Source organism: Cricetulus griseus, chromosome 4 (genome assembly GCF_003668045.3).
Source record: "Cricetulus griseus strain 17A/GY chromosome 4, alternate assembly CriGri-PICRH-1.0, whole genome shotgun sequence".
Lineage (NCBI taxonomy): Eukaryota > Metazoa > Chordata > Mammalia > Rodentia > Cricetidae > Cricetulus > Cricetulus griseus.
This window is the reverse complement of record NC_048597.1, coordinates 109,090,287-109,110,540: the sequence shown is the minus strand read 5'-3', so window position 1 is coordinate 109,110,540 and position 20,254 is coordinate 109,090,287. Positions and strand designations below refer to the sequence as shown.

Below are 20,254 nucleotides of genomic sequence, written 5' to 3'. Positions count from 1 at the left end.
ACGAGATTGGCGCGATGGGCGTTGATGAGACTTAATAGTCTATTCTTAGGGCCCAGGTCACTGAGGCAGATTTGTGGACTCAGGGTTGGTTTGGTTTTTGGTTTTTCGAGTTAGTGTTTTTCTGTGTAGCCTTGGCTGTCCTGGAACTCGCTCTGTAGACCTGGCTGGCCTCAAATCTACAGAGATCTGCCTGCTTCTGCCTCCATAGTGCAGGCTTTAAGGCGTGCACCACCACCACCCGGCTTTTTTATTTTTGTATGTGAAACAAGGTCTCACTCTGGCCCCGGTTAACCTACTCACTGTATAGCCTGGACTGATAGCTAACTCATAGCAATCCTGCTTCAACCTCCAAAGTGGTGTGATCTTGTATGCCTGCTAAAAACTCAAGCTTAGTTGGACAGTGGTGCCCAGCCTTTGAAAGGACTCTAACTTTTTTTAAAAAAATAATTTTTAAACTTTATTTTATGTGCATTGATGTGAAGGTATCAGATCCTTTGAAACTGGAGTTACCAGACAGTTATAAGCTGCCATGTGGGTACTGGGAATTGGACCCGGGTTCTTTGGAAGAACAGCCTGTGGTCTTAACCACTGAACCATATCTCCAGACCCCCTTTAACTTTTTTTTTTTAAAAACAATGTTATGTGTATGTATGTTTTTCCTGCCTGTATGTCTGAGCACTTAGGTATATATATGTGCTCAATTTTTAAGCTTTTACCTGACTTTATAAACATGTATATCAATAGGAATCACTTCTCCACACAGATGACAATTCATAACACCATTGGATATATTATGCTGGTCTATACTGGAGGTTTTGCCATTTTGATTGAAATAAGAAACTCTGATTCTCCTCAACATCTGTCTAATAGTTATTGCAAGAATGAAACAAAGCCAGGCATAGTAGTACACATCTAATTCCAGCACTAGGCAGGCAGGCTTGTGGATCAATGTGAGTTCAAGACAAACCTGATCTACATAGCAAGTTCCTGGTCAGTCATGGCTACATAGTGAGACCCTGTTTGGAAAAAGAAAAAAGACCAGTATGGTGATGGTGCATGCTTTTAATCCCAGGGCTTGAGAGGCAAAGGAAGGCAGATCTATATGAGTTTGAGGCCAGCCAGGTCTATAGATTGTGTTCTGGGACAGCCAGGGCTACACAGAGAAGCTCTGTCTCAAAGGAAAACAAAAACAAAGATGAACTATGAGGAGTGAAGCTCAGTGGTTGAGCACTGGCTTAGCAGTTGCAAAGGCCCTATATGTATCTCAGCACAGAAAATTTAAGAAAAGAAAGATAGAGCTAACCACTCATCTGACTGACATTTAGCTATTCCCAAACTTCAGCTATTCTGGCTGAAGTAATTATGCTGATATAATCTTTTTATTAGGTAGATTATTTTTTATTGTGTAGATTTGAAAATCATCACAAAAGTCATGTATATGGTGAATGGCAAATGGAAAACTCATATTTACTTGTATAACCAACCCACTTGGTGAGCTTGCAGTTCCATTGTAACTGTTGGTAAAATGATGCAGAGGGTGATTCTAAAGTTAGGTAGAGAAAGGGAAAGATAGATGTTGGATTGAGTTGGAAAATTAAAGGCTGCACTCCGGCAAAACTTAATATAATATTCTTTTTTTATTTTTACTTATTTTGGTTTTTTGAGACAGGGTTTCTCTGTGTAGCTTTGGAGCCTATCCTGGCACTCTCTCTAGAGACCAGGCTGGCCTCGAACTCAGAGATCCGCCTGCCGCTGCTTCCCGAGTGCTGGGATTAAAGGCGTGTGCCACCAACACCGGGCTATTCAAAACTCTTAATTCACCTGTTTTTTTCATCTGGTCTTGGGAATTACTTAGGCAAGCACTCAGTCTCATCAAAACCATCTCTGAGGCTGGCTAGATGGTTCCACTGGTAAAGGAATTTGCCACTAAATCCAATGACATGAATTTGATCCCAGGACACCCATAGTGGAGGGAGAAAACTGATTCCATAATGTTGTCCTTTGAGATCCACGGGAATGCTGTGGAACCTGCCCCCCTCCACAATAATTAAATAAATGTCACTTAGAAGAATCCCATCTAGGTGGAGACAGGGAAACTAAGTTTGTCCCACTTTTACAGCCATTTTTCAATTAATGAATTCTGGGAATAGTGAACTTCAAAGTCATGTCTGAACAAAGAATATGGGGACTTTTGTACTGGACTGAATTGTATAATTTTTTCTTTTCTTTTCTTATCTTTTTTTTTTGTTGTTGTTGTTCGAGATGGGGTTTCTCTGTGGCTTTGGAGGCTGTCTTGGAACTAGCTCTTGTAGAGCAGGCTGGTCTCGAACTCACAGAGATCTGCCTGCCTCTGCCTCCCGAGTGCTGGAATTAAAGGCATGTGCCACCAACGCCCGGCAATTTTTTCTTTGTTTATTTTGAGACAGGGTCTCACTACATAGCTGTAGGTTGGCCTGGAACTCACTATGTAGACTTGGCTGGCCTTGATCTCACAGAGATTCACTTGCCTCTGGCTTCCTTCTGAGTTTTGGGATTAAAGATTACACCTTCCTGAATTGTGTACTTTGGGAGCTTCTCCAGCTAAGGGCATGGTTGTTGTGGCTAGAGGCCTGCCTTAGCCTTGGCATCCTCTCTGCTGGGCGAAGCCGATGGGCAGCACTAGAGGCTTCATGTTGTCTTAGGTTGGACTTCATTGCCTAATTGCAGCTTGCTCCCTGCATTGTGAAAACTTGGGAACAACATTCTTTACTGGTTATGCTGAAATAGTGGCTCGACAAGTGACATCTGTAAGGGGGCAGGTGGGACAAAACAAAGCAGGTGCATGCTGGCCCTGGTGATTCTGGCCTGCCATTCCAGCCCTTCAAGAGACAGAGGTACAAGGATCCCAAGTTCAAGGACTGACAGGGCTATAGAGTGAGTTGAAGGCCAGAATAGGCAACTTAGACTCATTTTCAAATTATGAATTAAAAAGAGGGCTAGGTAGGGCTAGAATGCTCACTAGTAGAACATTTGACTAGTATGTGTAAAGTCCTAGGTTCACAATTCCAAGTACACACATGCACTCATGCACATGCACACAGACACACAGACACACAGATACACACACAGACACACACACACACACACACACACACACACACACACACACACACAATCCAAGAAACAAACCCCCCGAACCAACCAAATGGACATAAAACAAACAGGTATATGGGCTAAGAAGTTGGCTCAGTGGCCAAAGTACTTGCCATGCAAGCCCAAGATTGGGAGTTTAGATACTTGTAATTCACATGAATGTGGGGTGGGAATGGAGGCCTGTTTGAAATTCCAGCACTAGGAAGGCAGAAATGTGATCCTCAAAGTAAGCTAGCTAGGTAGAATATGTTTTTTTTGTATTGTTTTTAATTTATAGTTTATGTATGCGTGCTCTGCATGTATCCCTGATGTCCAGAAGAGGGCATCAGATCCTATTATAGATGGTTGTGAGCTCCATGTGGGTGTTGGGAATTGAACTCAGGACCTCTGGAAGAGCAGCCAGTGATCTTAACCATTGAGCCATCCCATTGAACCATCTCTCCAGCCCCAGGCAGAATAGCTTTATGTATCAGCTCCAAGTTCAGTGGAGAGATCCTACCTTAATTAGTAAGATAGAAAGCAACTGAGGAAGACACTTGCTACCAAACTTGGGTCTCCGTGGACACATGCAAGCAGCCACCACACACAAGAAAGCAGGCATGCACATCACACAAGTATACACATGAGTGGGAAAATTGCAAAGGTTAAAAAAATATAGAGCTGGAGAGATGGCTCATTGGTTTAGAGCAGGGGCTGCTCTGGCAGAGGACCTGGGTTTGATTCCCAGCATCCACATGGAGGCTCACAACCTCCTGTAATTCCAGCTCCAGAAGATCAGATGCCCCTTTCTAGTCTAAGCAGGTACTACGCATGCACGAAGTGCCAGACTTACATGCAGAGGAAACACCCATACATATTAAATAAATAAATAATTTAAATAAAAATTATTTTTATGTATGTGCCTGCATGCATGCTGGTGCCCTCAGAGGCCAGCAGGCATTGGATCTCCTGGAACTGGAGATGAGGTTGTGAGTCACCTGATGGAGGTGCTGGGACCTAAACCTTGATCTTCTCCAATAGCAGCAATAGTACTAATAACTTTTGGGCCTTTGTCCAGCCCAACAAAGATTTGTGACTTTTTTTTTATTTTTCACTATAAATGTGAACAAAGTATTTTTATTTTTAGACAAGGACTCTCCTGTGGTTCAGGCTTGTTTCAAGTTCATTATGTAGTCAGGATGACTTTGAACTGCTGATCCTCCTGTCTCCAGCTCTTGAGTCCTGGAATTTCAGGCATATGCCACTGTGCGGTTTATGTGGCGCTAGGGATGGAACCCAATTCTTGAACACCAGGGAAACACTCTGCCAACTGAGTTACTTTGCCAGCAACTCTGTAGATTTTGTAATTCTCCTGGCACCTGACTTCCTGCAGGGACAGCGTAGGAAACCGGGGTTTCAGAAAGGGCTCACAAAGGGGCTTCGTGCATTGCGAAATCAGTACAGAGGGCCCTCGCTTCTCTCGCGTGCAGGGAGCATGCATTGGGGCACGGCTTTTGAAAGTCGGGGAGCACTTTCGAGCCAACTAGAGGTCACAGAGACATCACCGTGGCTCCTAGGAAGGGAAGGGGTGGGGGGCGGGACCGGGAAGCCCCTCCCCTGGGGGCTGGATCAAGGAGGCCTTCCAACCCGGTTTTGCAGAGCTGAGATCTGCGGTCTCCAGTTGGGAACGCACATGCAAAGCTGTTCTGAAGCCGCTGGTCTCATCAGCAGATCCCAGATGAGACTTGGGTGAGGGCTGTGATCTCCTGCACGGTTCACTTCCCTTAGGACGCAACGCTCACACGTCACAGCAGCTCCAGACCCTGCTGCTACCGGAAAGTTACAGGCACAGGAACCGTGAAGACCAGCGCGGCCCAGCAACCGCGGTGAGTACCCCGCTCGCGCCTGGCTTGCCCCGTGCTCAGTTTTCTGATGCATCGGTCCTCGCTTTCCCACAGCTATGGCCTCTCTGATTCTTTGCTGGATAGGTAATTATCTCCTGGGACTCCAAGGCTTTCAATTAGTTAGTTCTTATTTTAGATAGCTTCACTTTTTTCATTCTCCAAGACAAACAGCATGAATGAATGATGCAATCTGGCACAGGAGAATCACCTGTAGAAGATAGGAAAATTCTCCAAACTGGGACCTGAAGTGTCTTGACTTTGCCATCATTTCCATTAGAAATAGAATTTGAAATTCCATTATAAAGGAATAGCTTTTATTTGGGTGTTAAATCATTCATTAAATTTGCTCGCTTTCTTTAAGGTGTGTGTGTGTGTGTGTGTGTGTGTGTGTGTGTGTGTGTGTGTGTGTGTGTGTGTGTATGTGTGTACCTTCAGAGGCCAAAGGTGTCAGAACCCTAGGAGCTGGAGTTACAGAAGGTTATGGACCTACCCCTGTGACCCATGGAAGTGCTGGAAACCAAACTCCTGTTCTCTGCAGGAACAGCAAATACTCTTAACCATTGAGGAATCTCTCCAATGCTGATTATATTTTCAGCTGATTATAATTATATAAGAATCTTGATTATTATATTTACTCTTGTGTGTATGTGTATATGTGTGTTAGCACAGGCTGGCCTTGAACTCCTGATACTTATGCTTCCATTTCCCAAGTGCTTAAAACTTATCTGTTGGCATTTGGGCAATCACCCACAAATAAACCATGAACATGTTTCTCTCCCATCACCGACCTTTCTTTTTCTTGTATGCATCTCTAAGAGTGGAACTGCTGGGCCTTGTAAATCTATCTTTAACCTACAAGAACTTTGTCCCCTCCACCCCCAGCCCCAGGAGTGTATGAGAGTTCCCGCTGGGCCATGTCCTGGGTACTTTTATCTTCACAAAAACTTTACTTATTCTTTTTACAAGTTTATTTACATAGCTTCCTTTTTGAAGGGTGTTTAGCACAAATAATAAAAACCCAGAGACAAATACTGGGGTTAAAGCTGAAAACTAGAGAAGCAAAGGAGCCAGCCACTACTCACCTCTACCAATGCTCAGACCAAAAGGGCAGTTGTACCCTCAGATTGTGTCTCTAGACTGTACTACTCCTCAGACTGCCTAGATTGCAATGCTCTCCAATAAAAATCTCAGCCCGATCTCTGAGACTGCACTAGTCCTGCAAATAGTCTCTCTAGTGCTGGGATTAAAGGTGTGAGCTTTGTTTCTCTTTTAGACTGATTTACTCTCATGTAGCCCAGGGTGGCCTTGAACTCACAGAGATCCATATGCTTCTGTCTCCGGAGTGCTGGGATTAAATGTGTGGCTACCACTGCCTGTCCTCTATGGCTGACTAGTGGCTTAGCTCTTTTTTTTTTTTTTTTTTTAGTCAGGGTTTGTCTGTATTGCTTTGGAGCCTATCCTGGAACTCACTTGATAGACCAGGCTGGCCTCGAACTCACAGAGATCCGCCTGCCTCCGCCTCCTGAGTGCTGGGATTAAAGGCGTGCACCACCATAACCCGCCTGTGGCTTAGCTCTTAACTAGATGTGTGGTTAACTAGTGACTTAGCTCTGTACTCTGATCTTCAAGCAAGCTTTATTTGTTAGATTACAAACAATACAAGGGTGTAGTCCATTTTTTTCTTTTTCTTTCTTTCTTCCTTTTTTTTTTTTTTTGAGACAAAGTGTCTATAGCCCAGGCTGGCCTGAAAATTGAAAATTATTTATGTAACCCAGGCTGATGTGAATGTACAGTGATCTTCCTGCCTTAGCTTCCCAGGTACTAGGATGCCAGCACCACCAGGCCAGACTTTTGGCTCTAGTTCTTAACTGTTCCTGTTTATCTCCTTTTTCTTCTGAGATTTAGCACCTTCTTCTGCTACACTTACATTCAAATTGTGTGTGTCTGTGTGTGTGTGTGTGTGTGTGTGTGTGTGTTTGAGACAGGATTAAAACTCCCAAGTGATGCTCCTGCCTCAGACTTCCTTAGCCCCTCAATTGTTGAAATTACAGGCACGAGGGAACACACACACACACACACACACACACACACACACACACCTTATTTTGAAGACAGATGGGACTATTGGGTTTAGCCCATGCTCAAGTCTCTTCATTCCGTATTTGCATATTGTTCTTCCAGCAGGTCCTGTTTGTATTCTGTTCATCAGGTGTGGTAACTTCCTGGAAGTGGCAGAGTGGAAGCCACGGACAAGGCTGTAGCTACTTCTCTTCTCTGCTCCAGCATCTCCCAGGGGAAGCAGTTTTAGGAAACTTTGGGTTTGAACCATTGTTAGAACAATCATACTAGGAGGTCACTTAGAGTCGTCCCCCCACCCCCACCCCCGCCCCCACTTCTTGAACCTCTAATTCCCTGTGTAGCCTAAAATAACCTTGAACTTCTGATCCCTTGGGCTGATTCTGCCCTTTGAGTGCTGGGGTTACAGGTGTAAGCCATCAATTCTGGTTTTTGCACTGCAGAGGGTGGAACCCTGGACTTGCTGCATGCCAGGCAAGGACTTTACCAACTGAGCCACAATCCCCAGCCTCTCAACCTCCTTCTTTGCCATGAGTCTGATCCTGGCTGTTCATTTCTCATTTTTTTTTTGTTTGTTTTTTAGGCTCTTGTAAAATCCACAGATATTTCTTAAAAAAAAAAAAATCTCAAACCTGAGGTTACGGTGTATTTTTAACCAACAAAGTGAGGGGAAGAGAAAAACACTGTCATCAGGAACCCAGCTCTGGAGAATCGTGAGTACTGGACATCTGCATGCATTGGGTTGTTAGGTTTGCCTATGAGCTAACCTCCTGGAGGAAAAGTAGTGTCTGCTGGTTTGAGGATGTGGCTTAGTGGGTAGAGCCCATGCTTATCATACTCAAAGCCCTGGGTTCCACCAGATGAAGTGGGTATAGTGTTTGTGCCTGGCATCTCAGCACTCTGGAGGTGGAGATGGGAGCATCAGGAGTTCAAGGTTAGCCTTGGCTACATAGCATGTGTGATGCCAGGCCAGGTAGGATATAGGAGAACCTGTCTTTATAAAGAAGGAGGAAGAGAAGAAGAAAAAGAAAAAGAAGCATTGCTTACCATAACATGATATATACATGCCACTTCGGGTTACAAGATGTTTATCTATTTCTTTTTTTTTTTTAAACTAAATTAAATTTTTGTTATATGTGTATGGGTGTTTCTTACCAGATGCATATCTGTGTACCACTTGCATGCTTAGTACCTGAGGAGGTCAGAAGAGGGTATCAGATCTTCTGGAATTGGAGGTATAGTTGGTTATGCTATCATACAGGTGCTGGGAGCAAAATCAAGTTCCCTGGAAAAGCAGCCAGTGCTCTTAACTGGTGAACCATCTGTCTAGCCCCCTAAAAATGTTTTTTTTTTTTTTTTTGTGGCAAGAACTCATTTTGTATCCCAGATTGGTCTGTAACGCACAGTAACCCTCCTGCCACAGCTTCCTGCGTCATGACATACACATTATCATACCTAGCTTGAATAGCTAGCTTTTTTTCCTTTTTTTTTTTTTGAGACAGGGTGTATCTGTATTGTTTTGAAGGTTGTCCTGGAGCTCCCTCTGTAGACCAGACTGGCCTTGAACTCATGGAGAGCCGCCTGCCTCTGCCTCCCAAGTGCTGGGATTGAAGGCGTGCGACACCAATGCCCAGCCTGTTTTTTTTCCTTTTTAAACATTTTTATTTATCTATTTCTTTTACAGTTATTTACTTACTTTCTAGTTTGTTTATTGTGTATGTTGATTTGTTCATAGGTGCCCTGGCACACGTGAAATCAGAGCACAATACTCAAGAGTTAGTTCTCTTTCTCTACTATGTGAGTTCTGGGGACAGAACTTAGGTTGCCAGGCTTGGCAGCAGACTCCAATACTTACCTATGCTGAGCCATTGCATTCACCCAGAATAATTTTCTTTAATATAAAATGTAAGTGGCCAGGTGTAGTGCCATATGCCTGTAATCTTAGCACTTTAGCTAAGGCATGAAGGTCTTGTGTTTGCCATAGCCTAGGCTACATGGGGAGTTCTATACCAGCCTGGGCTACCTGGAATACCCTTCTGCAACAAAACAACAACAAGAAAAATAAAAAAGAAGAAAGAAAAGAAAAATATGCTAGCCTATAATCTTTCCCCTACTCCAGAGAAGGTCTTTGATTTGACTTGGATTGAGAAGCTTCCCAGAATCTATTTTGCACTGTCCCGGGGTCCTGAATAGTTTTGCTCTTAGTATGGTTTACCCTCTACCAGAGTCTAGTAAATTTGATTCTCTCCAATGTGCTTAACCTCTGTGGCCACTTTAAAAATGTATTTATTTTTATTTTATGTATGTGTACCACATAATATACTAGTGCATGCAGAGGCCAGAAGAAAGCACTGGATTTTCTGGGACTGGAGTTCCAGGCAGCTGTGGAGCTGCCATGCGGGTGCCAAGAACTGGACCTGGTTCCTCTGTAAGAGTAGCAAGTGCTCTTAACCCCTGAGCCATCTCTCCAGCTTCCTGTGCTGACCTTAACTGTCCTTTATTTTGAGACAGGGTTTCTTGCAGCCCCATTGGCTCTGAACTCCTAATCCTTATGATTTCACCCTCCACGTGCTGGGAATTTAGACAGTCCCAGAACACCCGCTTTTATCTGTTTTTTTAAAACACAGTTTAGAAGGTAAGAGGTATATCATAACAAATGGTGAGAAAGCTAACATGATCTTAGGTGCCTCTTGCAAGATACTAGATGGAAAAACTTCAATCTGTTTGAGCAAGGATATTTTTCCTCTTACCTCTGGTGGCCTCCTAAATCCAGCCACGAAGAAAAACTTCTGTTTTCACTTGGTGCTCTGGTGAAGAAGGGCTTGCAGCACAATTTTTAAAGAATAAAGTTGGGCGGATCCACTGCCAAGCTGGAGCCCCAGGTCTGCACCACTGAAGGCAGTGGGTGGGCCTGGGCCTGTGTTTGAACACAGACCTTTCCTCCAGCACTCTTTCCACTCCTCATCTGTGGGCTTCCCTTCCCCTAAAAGCCAGATGTGAAGGTTCCAGAGTCTGTTTCCCCCCGAAGTGATTTTTCTTTCTCTCTGAAAGTCTAATGTACACAATTTACTTTGAAACAACTGAACTTAGTTTTCCCCTATAGCCAAGGGTTTTTCTTTTTTAGACTAGTCTCACTATGTAGCACCAGCCTAGCTTTGCGCTCATGATCCTCCTGCTCAGCCTCCTTAGCTCTGGGAACACTGGTGTGCATCACCACCGGTACCCACGTATATGTTTATGTAGAGATAGGATCTCTAGCCCAGGCTTGCCTTGACCTTATTACTCAAACTCACTATATAGCCAAGGATGACCTTTAATCCCTGATGCTCCTCCCCTCCCCTCCCTAGTGCTGAAATTGCAAGCACAAAGTGCACCCCTGTGCCCAGCATCTCTGAAATCCATGAAGCCTCTTAAGGACATTCTTTGTTTCCTGTCAGGTTCCATTCCAGGTGTCTGACCTGAATTTGCCTTTTTGCTAGTTCTGGGGCTCTGGGTGACTATCAGTTATTCTCAGCCATGATCTCATTTCAGCTCTTACATAATTTGCCTTCCTGGCTAGCTTTCCCCTCAACCTGTGCCTCATTGCCCAACTCAGGTGAATCACATGATGTATTTATGGGATAAGCTTGCTTTCTTTTCTTGAAAAAAAAATGTGTTGTTCAAAAGATACACACACATACACACTTAATAAAAATAAATATTTAAATTCCGCCCCCCAGACCTCTTCACTTCATCCCTCACCCATAACACTTGATCGAAACTGACCTTTTTGTTTTGTTCATAGCTCTGCCTCATCCACAGTGTCATGGTTACAAGCACACAGTTTGGAGCCTTTCCTGATGAGCATTCCCCTTTCTCTTGGCTTGAAAGTCCATCTCTTTAGCTGGGGAATGATACTGTCTTGCTGCCTGAAAATTATTTATCTTTCATCCATCAACTGAAGGATATTTCAGTTGTTTCCAAGTTTTGGCCATTATAACACTGCATGAACATCCCAGAAAAAAACCAAACAAACTCGTGGTTATGTGTGAGTGGGGGATACATGTGCAGCACAGTGTGAGCCCAGAGCTCAGAGGTCAGAGGACAACTTTTCATGATTCCTCTCTTCGCTTCCACCATGTGGCTTCGGGGATTGAGGTTTGGCAGCAGGCGTCTGTACCTATTGAGCTAGGGTCTTATGTCACCCAGACTGGCCTCAAACTTGCTATGTAGCTAAGGATGATTTTTTTTAATTTTTATTTATTTATTATGAATACAGTGTTCTGCCTGGATGTATCCCTGATGTCCAGAAGAGGACACTAGATCTCATTCTAGATGGTTATGAGCCACTATGTGGGTGCTGGGAATTGAACTCAGTACCCAGTGCTCTTAACCTCTGAGCCATCTCTCTAGCCTGCTAAGGATGATCTTAAACTCTCTCTCTCTCTCTCTCTCTCTCTCTCTCTCTCTCTCTCTTTCTACCTTTTGGCTTTTTGAGACAGGGTTTCTCTATGTAGCCCTGGCTATCCTGGAACTCACAGAGATCCATCTGCCTCTGTCTCCCAAGTGCTGGGATTAAAGGAATATCACCACCACCCAGCAACTCTGTCTTTTAAAAAAATTATTATTGCTATTTTTATTTAAGTGTGTGTGTGTGTGTGTGTGTGTGAGAGAGAGAGAGAGAGAGAGAGAGAGAGAGAGAGAGAGAGAGAGTGCTCGCGCTCTTGCATGTGCCAGAGAGGTCTGAGCTGGAGTTACAGGTAGCTGTGAGCTGCTTGATGAGGGTGCTGGGAACTGAATTTGGGTCCTTTGAAAGAGCAACCAGCACTCTTAACCACTGAGCCATCTCTTCAGCCCAGTCTTAAACTCTTGATCCTCCTGCCTCCACTTCCTAGGGCTGGGATCCCAGGCATACACCACTACACCTGATTTAGGTCGTGTGGGGTGTGTGTGTAAAACTCAGGGCTTCAAGAATGCTGGCCCAACACTCTACTGCTGAGCCCGATCCTTAGCCCCTTGTGATTATATCTGACATCTTTAAGCACATTTCCCTTTTTCTGTTCTAGGAGGAAAGTTCTTCCCAGGATGGTCTCCCACTCAGAGCTGAGGGAACTCCTCTGTTCAGCCGATGCAGTGTGCTTTGATGTCGATAGCACAGTCATCCAAGAAGAAGGAATTGATGAGCTGGCCAAATTCTGTGGTGTGGAGGCTGCTGTGTCTGAAATGTATGAACTGTCTATATTCCCTTTATGGCATGCTAAAGAAGTCACCATGTTTTTTTGTTGTTGATTTTTCGAGATAGAGTTTCTCCATAGCTTTGCAGCCTGTCCTGGAACTTGCTCTGTAGACCAGGCTGGCCCTGAACTCACAGAGATCTGCCCGCCTCTACCTCCCAAGTGCTGGGGTTAAAGGCCACCACCAAAAAGAACGACCAACTGGGTGTGATAGCACACACCTTTAATCCCAGCATGAGGTAGAGGCAGTGGATATCTATGAGTTTGAAGATAGCCTTGTTTACAAAGGGAGTTCCAGAAGAGCCAGGGCTGTTACACTGAGAAACCCTGTCTCAAAAAACCGAACCAAACAAAAACAAAGGCTATGTTAGGGTCTCAGTTCCTAGGTTTTGTTTTTGGCCTAGCGCTAAGACAGAGCACTAGGTATTTCCTCCCGTTGCCTGAAACTGAATGTAGTAGAGTGCTGTCTTCATTTATCCATCTGCAAATATTGCAGCAAAAACAAAGGCAGCAAAACATGGTTGTCTCTGCAGATGTGACACATTCTTAGGCAGGCTGGGAAAATGATTAATCCAAAAAGATAGCCTGGGGCTCTAAACATTCAGTGGCTCCTGTCATGGTTGAAAGTACAGCCCTCCTGCTTCAATGGAGAGAGGTCCCAGGCCAGAACCTTCTGACCCTTCCGACCCTTCCCTTTGCCCTCCCCACTCTGCAGCAGGGGCATCTTCCTGAGCTATGGCTGTCACTCGCTCAGCTGCAATTGATACAGGAGTTTTCGGCCTTTGGTTTCTTCCTAGATTATGGTTTGCAAGCAAGGTGCCTGTGTGTGGGATGTTCGGGTTTCTAACTCATTTGTGGATGCACAGTACATGGTATCAGAATCTCAGTGTGATTCCCAAGCAGACCCTTGTATGTAGTCGGCAGCATGCCTGTAGTAGAATTGAGCTCGTGGTACTACCTTCTTCCTGATGTTTATCATGAAGTCCTGGCATAGGAAGGCATGTTGACTTTAAAGACAGCTACACCAGCCGGCCTGATTATTGGGTCTTCCTCCTAGGACTCGGAGAGCCATGGGAGGGGCATTGCCTTTCAGAGATGCGCTCACTGAACGCCTGGCACTGATCCAGCCCTCCAGGGAGCAGGTGCAAAGGCTTCTAGCGGAGCACCCCCCACACCTGACCCCCGGCATAAGGTAAGCACAGCCTTGGCCGTTGGCACAGTGTCTTCCTATCAGCTTGGGAATTTGTGACACTCTCTGGAGAGTATCTGTTATTGTGGGGCTCCCGTCTGCATGGCTCTCTTGGCCCTTATATCTGTTCTTATCTTACTCTCTGGTCTCGCTCATGTCTGTCCTCATTTTTTCAGCAGGCTTCTCTAGGGGTTCCTTATCTTAGCATTAGTGCGGTGGTTTCCCGAAGCAGAAAAGCTCCGCCCTTTAATTTCTAAGTACATCTGCAAAAGCACATACGATGCTGGGAGTGGTGGTGCACATTTGTAATTCTAGTACTCAGGAAGCCGAGACAGGAGGGTCCTGAGTTCAAGACCAACCTGGGCTACATAGTGAGACCTTGTCTCAGAATACACACACACACACACACACACACACACACACACACAAGCTGGGAGTCTGTGTAGCACACGCTTGAAATCCTAGCACATGGGAGGTAGGCAGATGATCATAAATTCAAAATAATCCGAAGATACATGAGATCTTATCTCAAAATAAGTCAGCAAGACAAACAAAAAAAAACCAAGCCCAGTGTTGGTTCACATCTGATATGCAAGTACAGAGGTGGCTCAGGCAGGATTGCTGTTGTGAGTTCAAAGCCAGTCTGACTCCAAAGCAAGAGTTTGTCTTAAAAACAACAAATAAACAAAGAACAATGAAAAAGACAACAACAGCAACAATCTCACAATGAAAGTGGATACATGGATAAAAATGTAATTGATAGTGAAAGTGAAAATCCTAAGTAGAAAGGTTCATGGCTTCAGAATGGCCACTGTGACTGGTAGAAGTTCAATAAAGTTACTTTATTTACCCCCCGCCCCATGAACAATACCTCACCAGCACCACTGACACCCCATCAAAAAACAAAAAGGAAAAACATATAATGTTAATCCCACAGGCACTATCCTTACAGATGGACTTCTAGCACTGGATCCAAGAGGAAATAAAAAAGCATCTTTTTCGTGTTTCCTTTTTGTGTTAATCAATGTGTTTGTATCCTCTGTTTATTTTTGTAGGGAGCTTGTAAGTCGCCTACAGGAGCGAAATGTTCAGGTGTTCCTTATATCTGGTGGCTTTAGGAGTATTGTGGAGCATGTGGCTGCTAAGCTCAATATCCCAACGACCAACGTATTTGCCAATAGGCTGAAATTCTACTTTAATGGTAAGATTTTTAAACCACCTGGCTAATGGTAAGATTTTAGTGGTAGTATATTCCGTTTCTTATTTGTTCTCTTATTTAAATATTCTAGATAGTGTCTGTTGGAATGTAACTTAAAGAGTGGTGGCTCTGGGGTTAACAGTTACAAGAATTACTCTTTTAAAAACATTTTATGGGAGGCTGGAGAGGTGGTTTAGGGGTTAAGAGCACTAGGCACTCTTCTAAAGGACTGGGTTCCGATTCCTAGCATCCACATTGGACAACCTACAGCTATGTACTTCAGTTCCAGGGTATCCAACTCCCTCTTCTGGCCTCGAGAGCACCAGGTGCTTATGTGGTGCATAAACAAGCATGCAAGCAAACACCCACATCCATAAATAAAAATAAATAAATCTTAAAAAAAATTATATATGTGTGCGTGTCACATACAAGTGCCCCCGGTGGCTGAAGCTCTTCTGCAGCTGGAGTTACAGGCTGTTGTGAGACATCTGTCTCAGGTACTTTGAATTGAACTCAGGTCCTCTGCAAGAGCAATTTGCACCCTGAACTGCTGAACCATCTCTCCAGCCCCATATGAATGGCTCTTTTGACTGACAGCCTCTGCACTTTGGTGTTCTTTGCTCTGCAAAACAGGCTGAGGTTGTTGTCTGTCCTGGCTTAATTTTGCACATCCATATTGCTATCCATCAACATATAAACTAAAGTGCTAGTCTGCTGCCTTATTTTGTGATGTTACAGTTCAGAGCTGGTTATTTGTTTTATTCTATCTGGAGCAATTTAGACCCGAGAAGGAGTTTGGTTAATGAGTTACCTTACCATTGCCCTTGGGATACCTGGGGTCACAGCTACATTTACATAGTCTCAAGAGGGCTCCAGTTAATTCTGGGCTCCTGAGGTGCTGAGGCCGGAGTATTTCGAGTCCAGCTGGGCTAAGAACAACACCTTGTCTCTAAAAACAGAATGAGAGATGGCTCATCGGTTAAGTACGGTCTGTCATTTGGAGGACCTGAGTTTGTTCCCAGCAAAGTACTGGTTGGCAGCTCACAACAGTCTGGATTCCACACACCTGCACCACATATACACCCCCCCAATAAATCATAATAAATAAATAATGAAAAACCAAAATAAACAACAAAGAGTGCTCTTGAGCTGGGGTGGGGTCCTTTGGTAAGGGTTTGCCCAGCCTGCCTAAAGCACTGGGCTAGAACTTAAACTAGGCAGGTTGGTTCCCACCTATACTTCCGGGTGGAAGTAGGAAGATCAGGAGTTCAGGGTCATCTTAGGATACACAGTAAATTCTAGGATAGCCTGGGCTTTATGAAACCCAGTTTCAAAAAAAATTTAAAAAAAGCTCTTTAGTTCTGTCATAGGGTAACTGGTAGACTTAAAACCAAGTGAGGGCCATCGAGATGGCTCAGCAGGTGAAGGTGCTTGCCAAAGAAGCCAGACTTGAATTCAATTCCTGGAACACACATAAAGATGGAAGGAGAGAACCAACTCCACAAAGTTGTCCGTTGACTTCCACACAGGTGCCATAGCATGGATGTCCCCATGATTTAGAAACATATGAAGTTAGCTGGGCTGTGGTGGTGCACACCTTTCATCCCCAGAGGCAGAGGCAGGTGAATCTTTGAGTTAGACCAGCCTGGTATACAGACTGAGTTCCAGGACAACCAGGGCTACACAGAGAAGCCCTGTCTTGGGGAAAAAGTGTGAAGCTGGGGAAGGGAATTGTGTCGGGTGTTGGGTTCACACGAGTCCAGTCCTGTTGAAAGAAGAAACAGAGACACTCTAGGATGAATTCTAGCATTCTGTGGCTAACTCACAGGGTAGCTAACCTCTGGTGAACTGACTCCTGTAGCTTAGCCAAGGGCTCTTTTATTGTTATGCAATTTTACACCCTTTAGCAAGTCAAGTTCCATATACGTATCAAAACCTCTTATTAGAAACTTCTGAAGGGACAAATGCCAAAGCAGTTCCTAGCCACAGGACATCTCAGTTTGCTAAGTCCTCCTGTAACCAAGCTTTGCATAGGCTTTGAACAGTTAGGAAACCCTCCTATAAGATTTACATACTTCATCTGGATGGTGGTGGCACAGGCCTTTAATACCAGCACTCAGGAGACAGAGACAGGCAGATCTTTGTGAGTTCGAGACCAACATGGTCTACAGAGATAGTTCCAGGACAGACTCCAAAGCTACACAGAGAAACCCTGTCTTGAAAAAAACGAAAAAGATTTACATACTCAGACAGAAGGTATGGGACACTAAAGGCAGATCAAAGTCAGGTGCTAACACTCCAGAATCAAACTAGCTGCAGAATTCTGCAGGAACTCCCCTATCAGGGAATGCCTTATATAATCCCAGCATTTGGAAACCTGAGGCAGGGGATTAGGAATTAGAGGTGATTTTTGGCTACTTAGGCTCCATCTTTAAAAATAAAAACAAAACAAACTAAGCCAACAAATGAAACAAAAGACAAATGAGTCAACCAGGCCTGGGGACTCACTCTTAGCACTTGGGAGGCTGAGGCAGGAGTGTTGTTTCAAGTTCTATACAAGACTGAGCTACAAAGTGACACCCAGCCTCAAACACACCAAATCAGTTCCATGGCCACTAATGAGTGTGTTGGTCTTTGTAATAATAGAAATAAATTCAGAGCTGGGGATGGGATTCAGTTGGGAGGGCACTTGCCTAACGTGCAGGAAGCCCTGGGTTGCATTCCCAGCTCTGCACACACCCAGCATGAGGGCGCATACACACCTGTAATCACAGTGCTCCAGAGATGGAAGCCTGAGAATCAGGTATTCAAGGTCATTCTAAGATTCACAGTAAGTTCAAGGATAGCCTGCTCTACATGAGATCCTCTTTTTAAGAAAAAAAAAAAAAAGTTGGTTATTTCCTTTAGGTAATGCTAATATATTAATGTGTTAAATTAATGTATTGCTATATTATGTTGCTCAGATATCTCAATAAGGCTTAAAATTGCTACACCGAAACTTAAAGATGCAGCTAATTCCACTCAAGGTGACTCACCTGAGCCACCTCCTCAGGAACATGGATCAGGTCCCATGCTGTGTGCCCATACCCAGGGATGTTTTAGATTGGATACTGATATTTAATTTGTGTATCACCAGTATAAACAAGCTGTCCCAAGTCAAATGTTTCTGTCAACCTAATATTTTCTCACTGTTCTCTTAAGGTGAATATGCAGGTTTTGATGAGATGCAGCCAACAGCCGAGTCAGGTGGGAAAGGAAAAGTTATTCGAATTTTAAAGGAAAAGTTTCACTTTAAGAAAATAATCATGATTGGAGATGGAGCTACAGACATGGAAGCCTGCCCTCCTGCTGTACGTATTCAAGGATGCTGTTTTTGGTTTTTTGGTTTTTTTCAGGCGTTAATTTTGTTTTCTGTGTCTGACTGAAAACCATATGAAGTTAACAACAGAAGTTAAACAAGAAAAGCTAAATATCATGATCAGAACACAAAGCAACTAAAAAACATTCAGCCTAGGAGCATGTAATGAATAAGTGTCTTAGTTACTGTTCTATTGCTGTGAAGAGGCACCATGACTAAGGCAACTTATAAAAGAAAGCCTTTGATTAGGGCTTGCTTACAGTGTCAGAGAGTTAATCCATCATCATCATGTTAGAGAGCATGGTGGCAGGCAGGCAGGCCTGGTGCAGGAGCAGTAGCCAAGAGCTTACATCTTATCAGCAAGTTGGAGGCAGAAAGAGTGAGACTGGACAAATATACATGCATACACACACACACACACACACACACACACACACACACACATATATGCACATTAAGTGTGTAGGTATCTTTCACTTAAATGTAGTTTATATTTGTTTATATATGTTTCTGGGTGTGCCATTTTAAAAGACATTAATCCCCTCCCCGCTTTCCTTCTTAGGATGCTTTCATTGGATTTGGAGGAAATGTGATCAGGCAACAAGTAAAGAGCAATGCCAAGTGGTACATCACTGACTTTGTTGAGCTGCTAGGAGAACTGGAAGAATGATGTCAACTTCTTGTTTACTCAGAACAACTCCAATTTCTGGAAGTTACACAGTTAGGCTCCTGGGAGAGCCCAGGAGATAGCTAGTTTTTTTTTTTTGTTTGTTTGTTTTTTTTTTTTTTCTACTGTAACTCCAATATTAATAAGACTACTAATTTCCTGGAGAGTTTTATATTCTGAATTCTTTGTGTATGTTCCTACCTATATCTTACCTGGAGCTTTCCGAGGTGCATAGTAAATTAAGCTTTTACTGTTGCAACATGGATTCAGTAGCCTTAGTGAATATTGGGTTTCTCTCTGGAATAAATAAAATGTTTGTAGCCAGGTGGTGGTGGTGGCATTCATCTTTAATCCCAGCACTCAGAACGCAGAGACAGGTGGTTTTCTGTGAGTTTGAGGCCAGCCTGGTCTACAGAGAGATTTCTAGGACGGGTTCCAAAGCTACAGAGAAACCATGTCTTGGAAAAAATAAAAAGAATGAATGTTTGTATATCCGAACAGGCCTATTCAATTGTCTTTTTTCCTTTTTCTTTTTTTTTTTCCTACTGTGTAGCCCAGGCTATCCTGGAACACACACCTTTAATCCCAACACTTGGGAGGTAGAGGTAGTTAGATCCCTGTGAGTTCCAGGCCAGGCTGGTCTACAGAGAGAGTTCCAGGCTACAAAGAAACCCTGTCTTGAAATACCCCCTCTCCCCCCCCAAAAAGGAACAATGGAAGCTTAAATAAAAGTACTGTTTAAAAAAAAAAAATGATACCAGGCCAGAAGTGGCAGCTCCTGTCTGTGATCCCAGCACTCAGGAGGCAGAGGCAGGGGATCATTGCCACATAAAAAAACAAAGGAAATAAAAAACACACTTATTTTTGAAAGTTACATCCAATTCATGTGGTTTACAAATCACGGAGAGGAACATTTTCCTAATAATAGCACAGTTCTTGGGCTCAAGAAATGGCTCATTGGGTAAAAGAGTTTGCTGCAAAAAAGCCTGGCAGGAACTCACCAGAGGCAGGAACTCACTCTCTTGAAAGTTGTCTTCTAACCTCTACACATGTGCTGTGGCATGTGTGCACCCAAACTGCATGCATGCACACACGCATGCGCAAACAAGCACAGGTGCACGAGAGAGCACTCACAAAGTTCTTTTCTACAGGTGACTTGGGAAGACGGACTTGAAGACTCATGTTTATTTGAGGCACTATCAAGAATGAGAAAGTTCAGAAAATGATTTAAAAAATGAGATTGTTTATGCTCCTTGCTTAACATTTTGTCCCTTTGGGAGGACATGGGTTCCGAAGACACATGTGGTAGCGACTATTGGATCATTAAGTAGGGAAGGCATATAGGTTTTTTTTTTTTTTGGTTTTATGGTGTTTGTTTGAGTGGTGCTAGGGATGGAGCCTAAGGATTTGAACATTTGAGGTAAGTACCCAGGGCTTTCCATTTCCTTTCCTTCCTTCCTCCCTTTCTTTCTTTCTTTCTTTCTTTCTTTCTTTCTTTCTTTTTTTTTTTTTTTTTCAAGACAGGGTTGGTTCCTCTG

General features: G+C 43.8%; 1 protein-coding gene across 1 annotated transcript; it reads left to right on the top strand.

Moving 5' to 3' along the window:
- Positions 1-4,770: 4,770 nt before the first annotated feature.
- On the top strand, positions 4,771-19,041 carry Psph (phosphoserine phosphatase). The gene is made up of 7 exons (XM_027413822.1): positions 4,771-4,997; positions 7,675-7,804; positions 12,137-12,295; positions 13,362-13,496; positions 14,549-14,694; positions 17,893-18,041; positions 18,612-19,041. The coding sequence occupies exons 3-7, from the start codon at positions 12,156-12,158 to the stop codon at positions 18,717-18,719; spliced, it is 678 nt and encodes a 225-aa protein (XP_027269623.1). The 5' UTR covers positions 4,771-4,997; positions 7,675-7,804; positions 12,137-12,155; the 3' UTR covers positions 18,720-19,041.
- Positions 19,042-20,254: the final 1,213 nt, after the last annotated feature.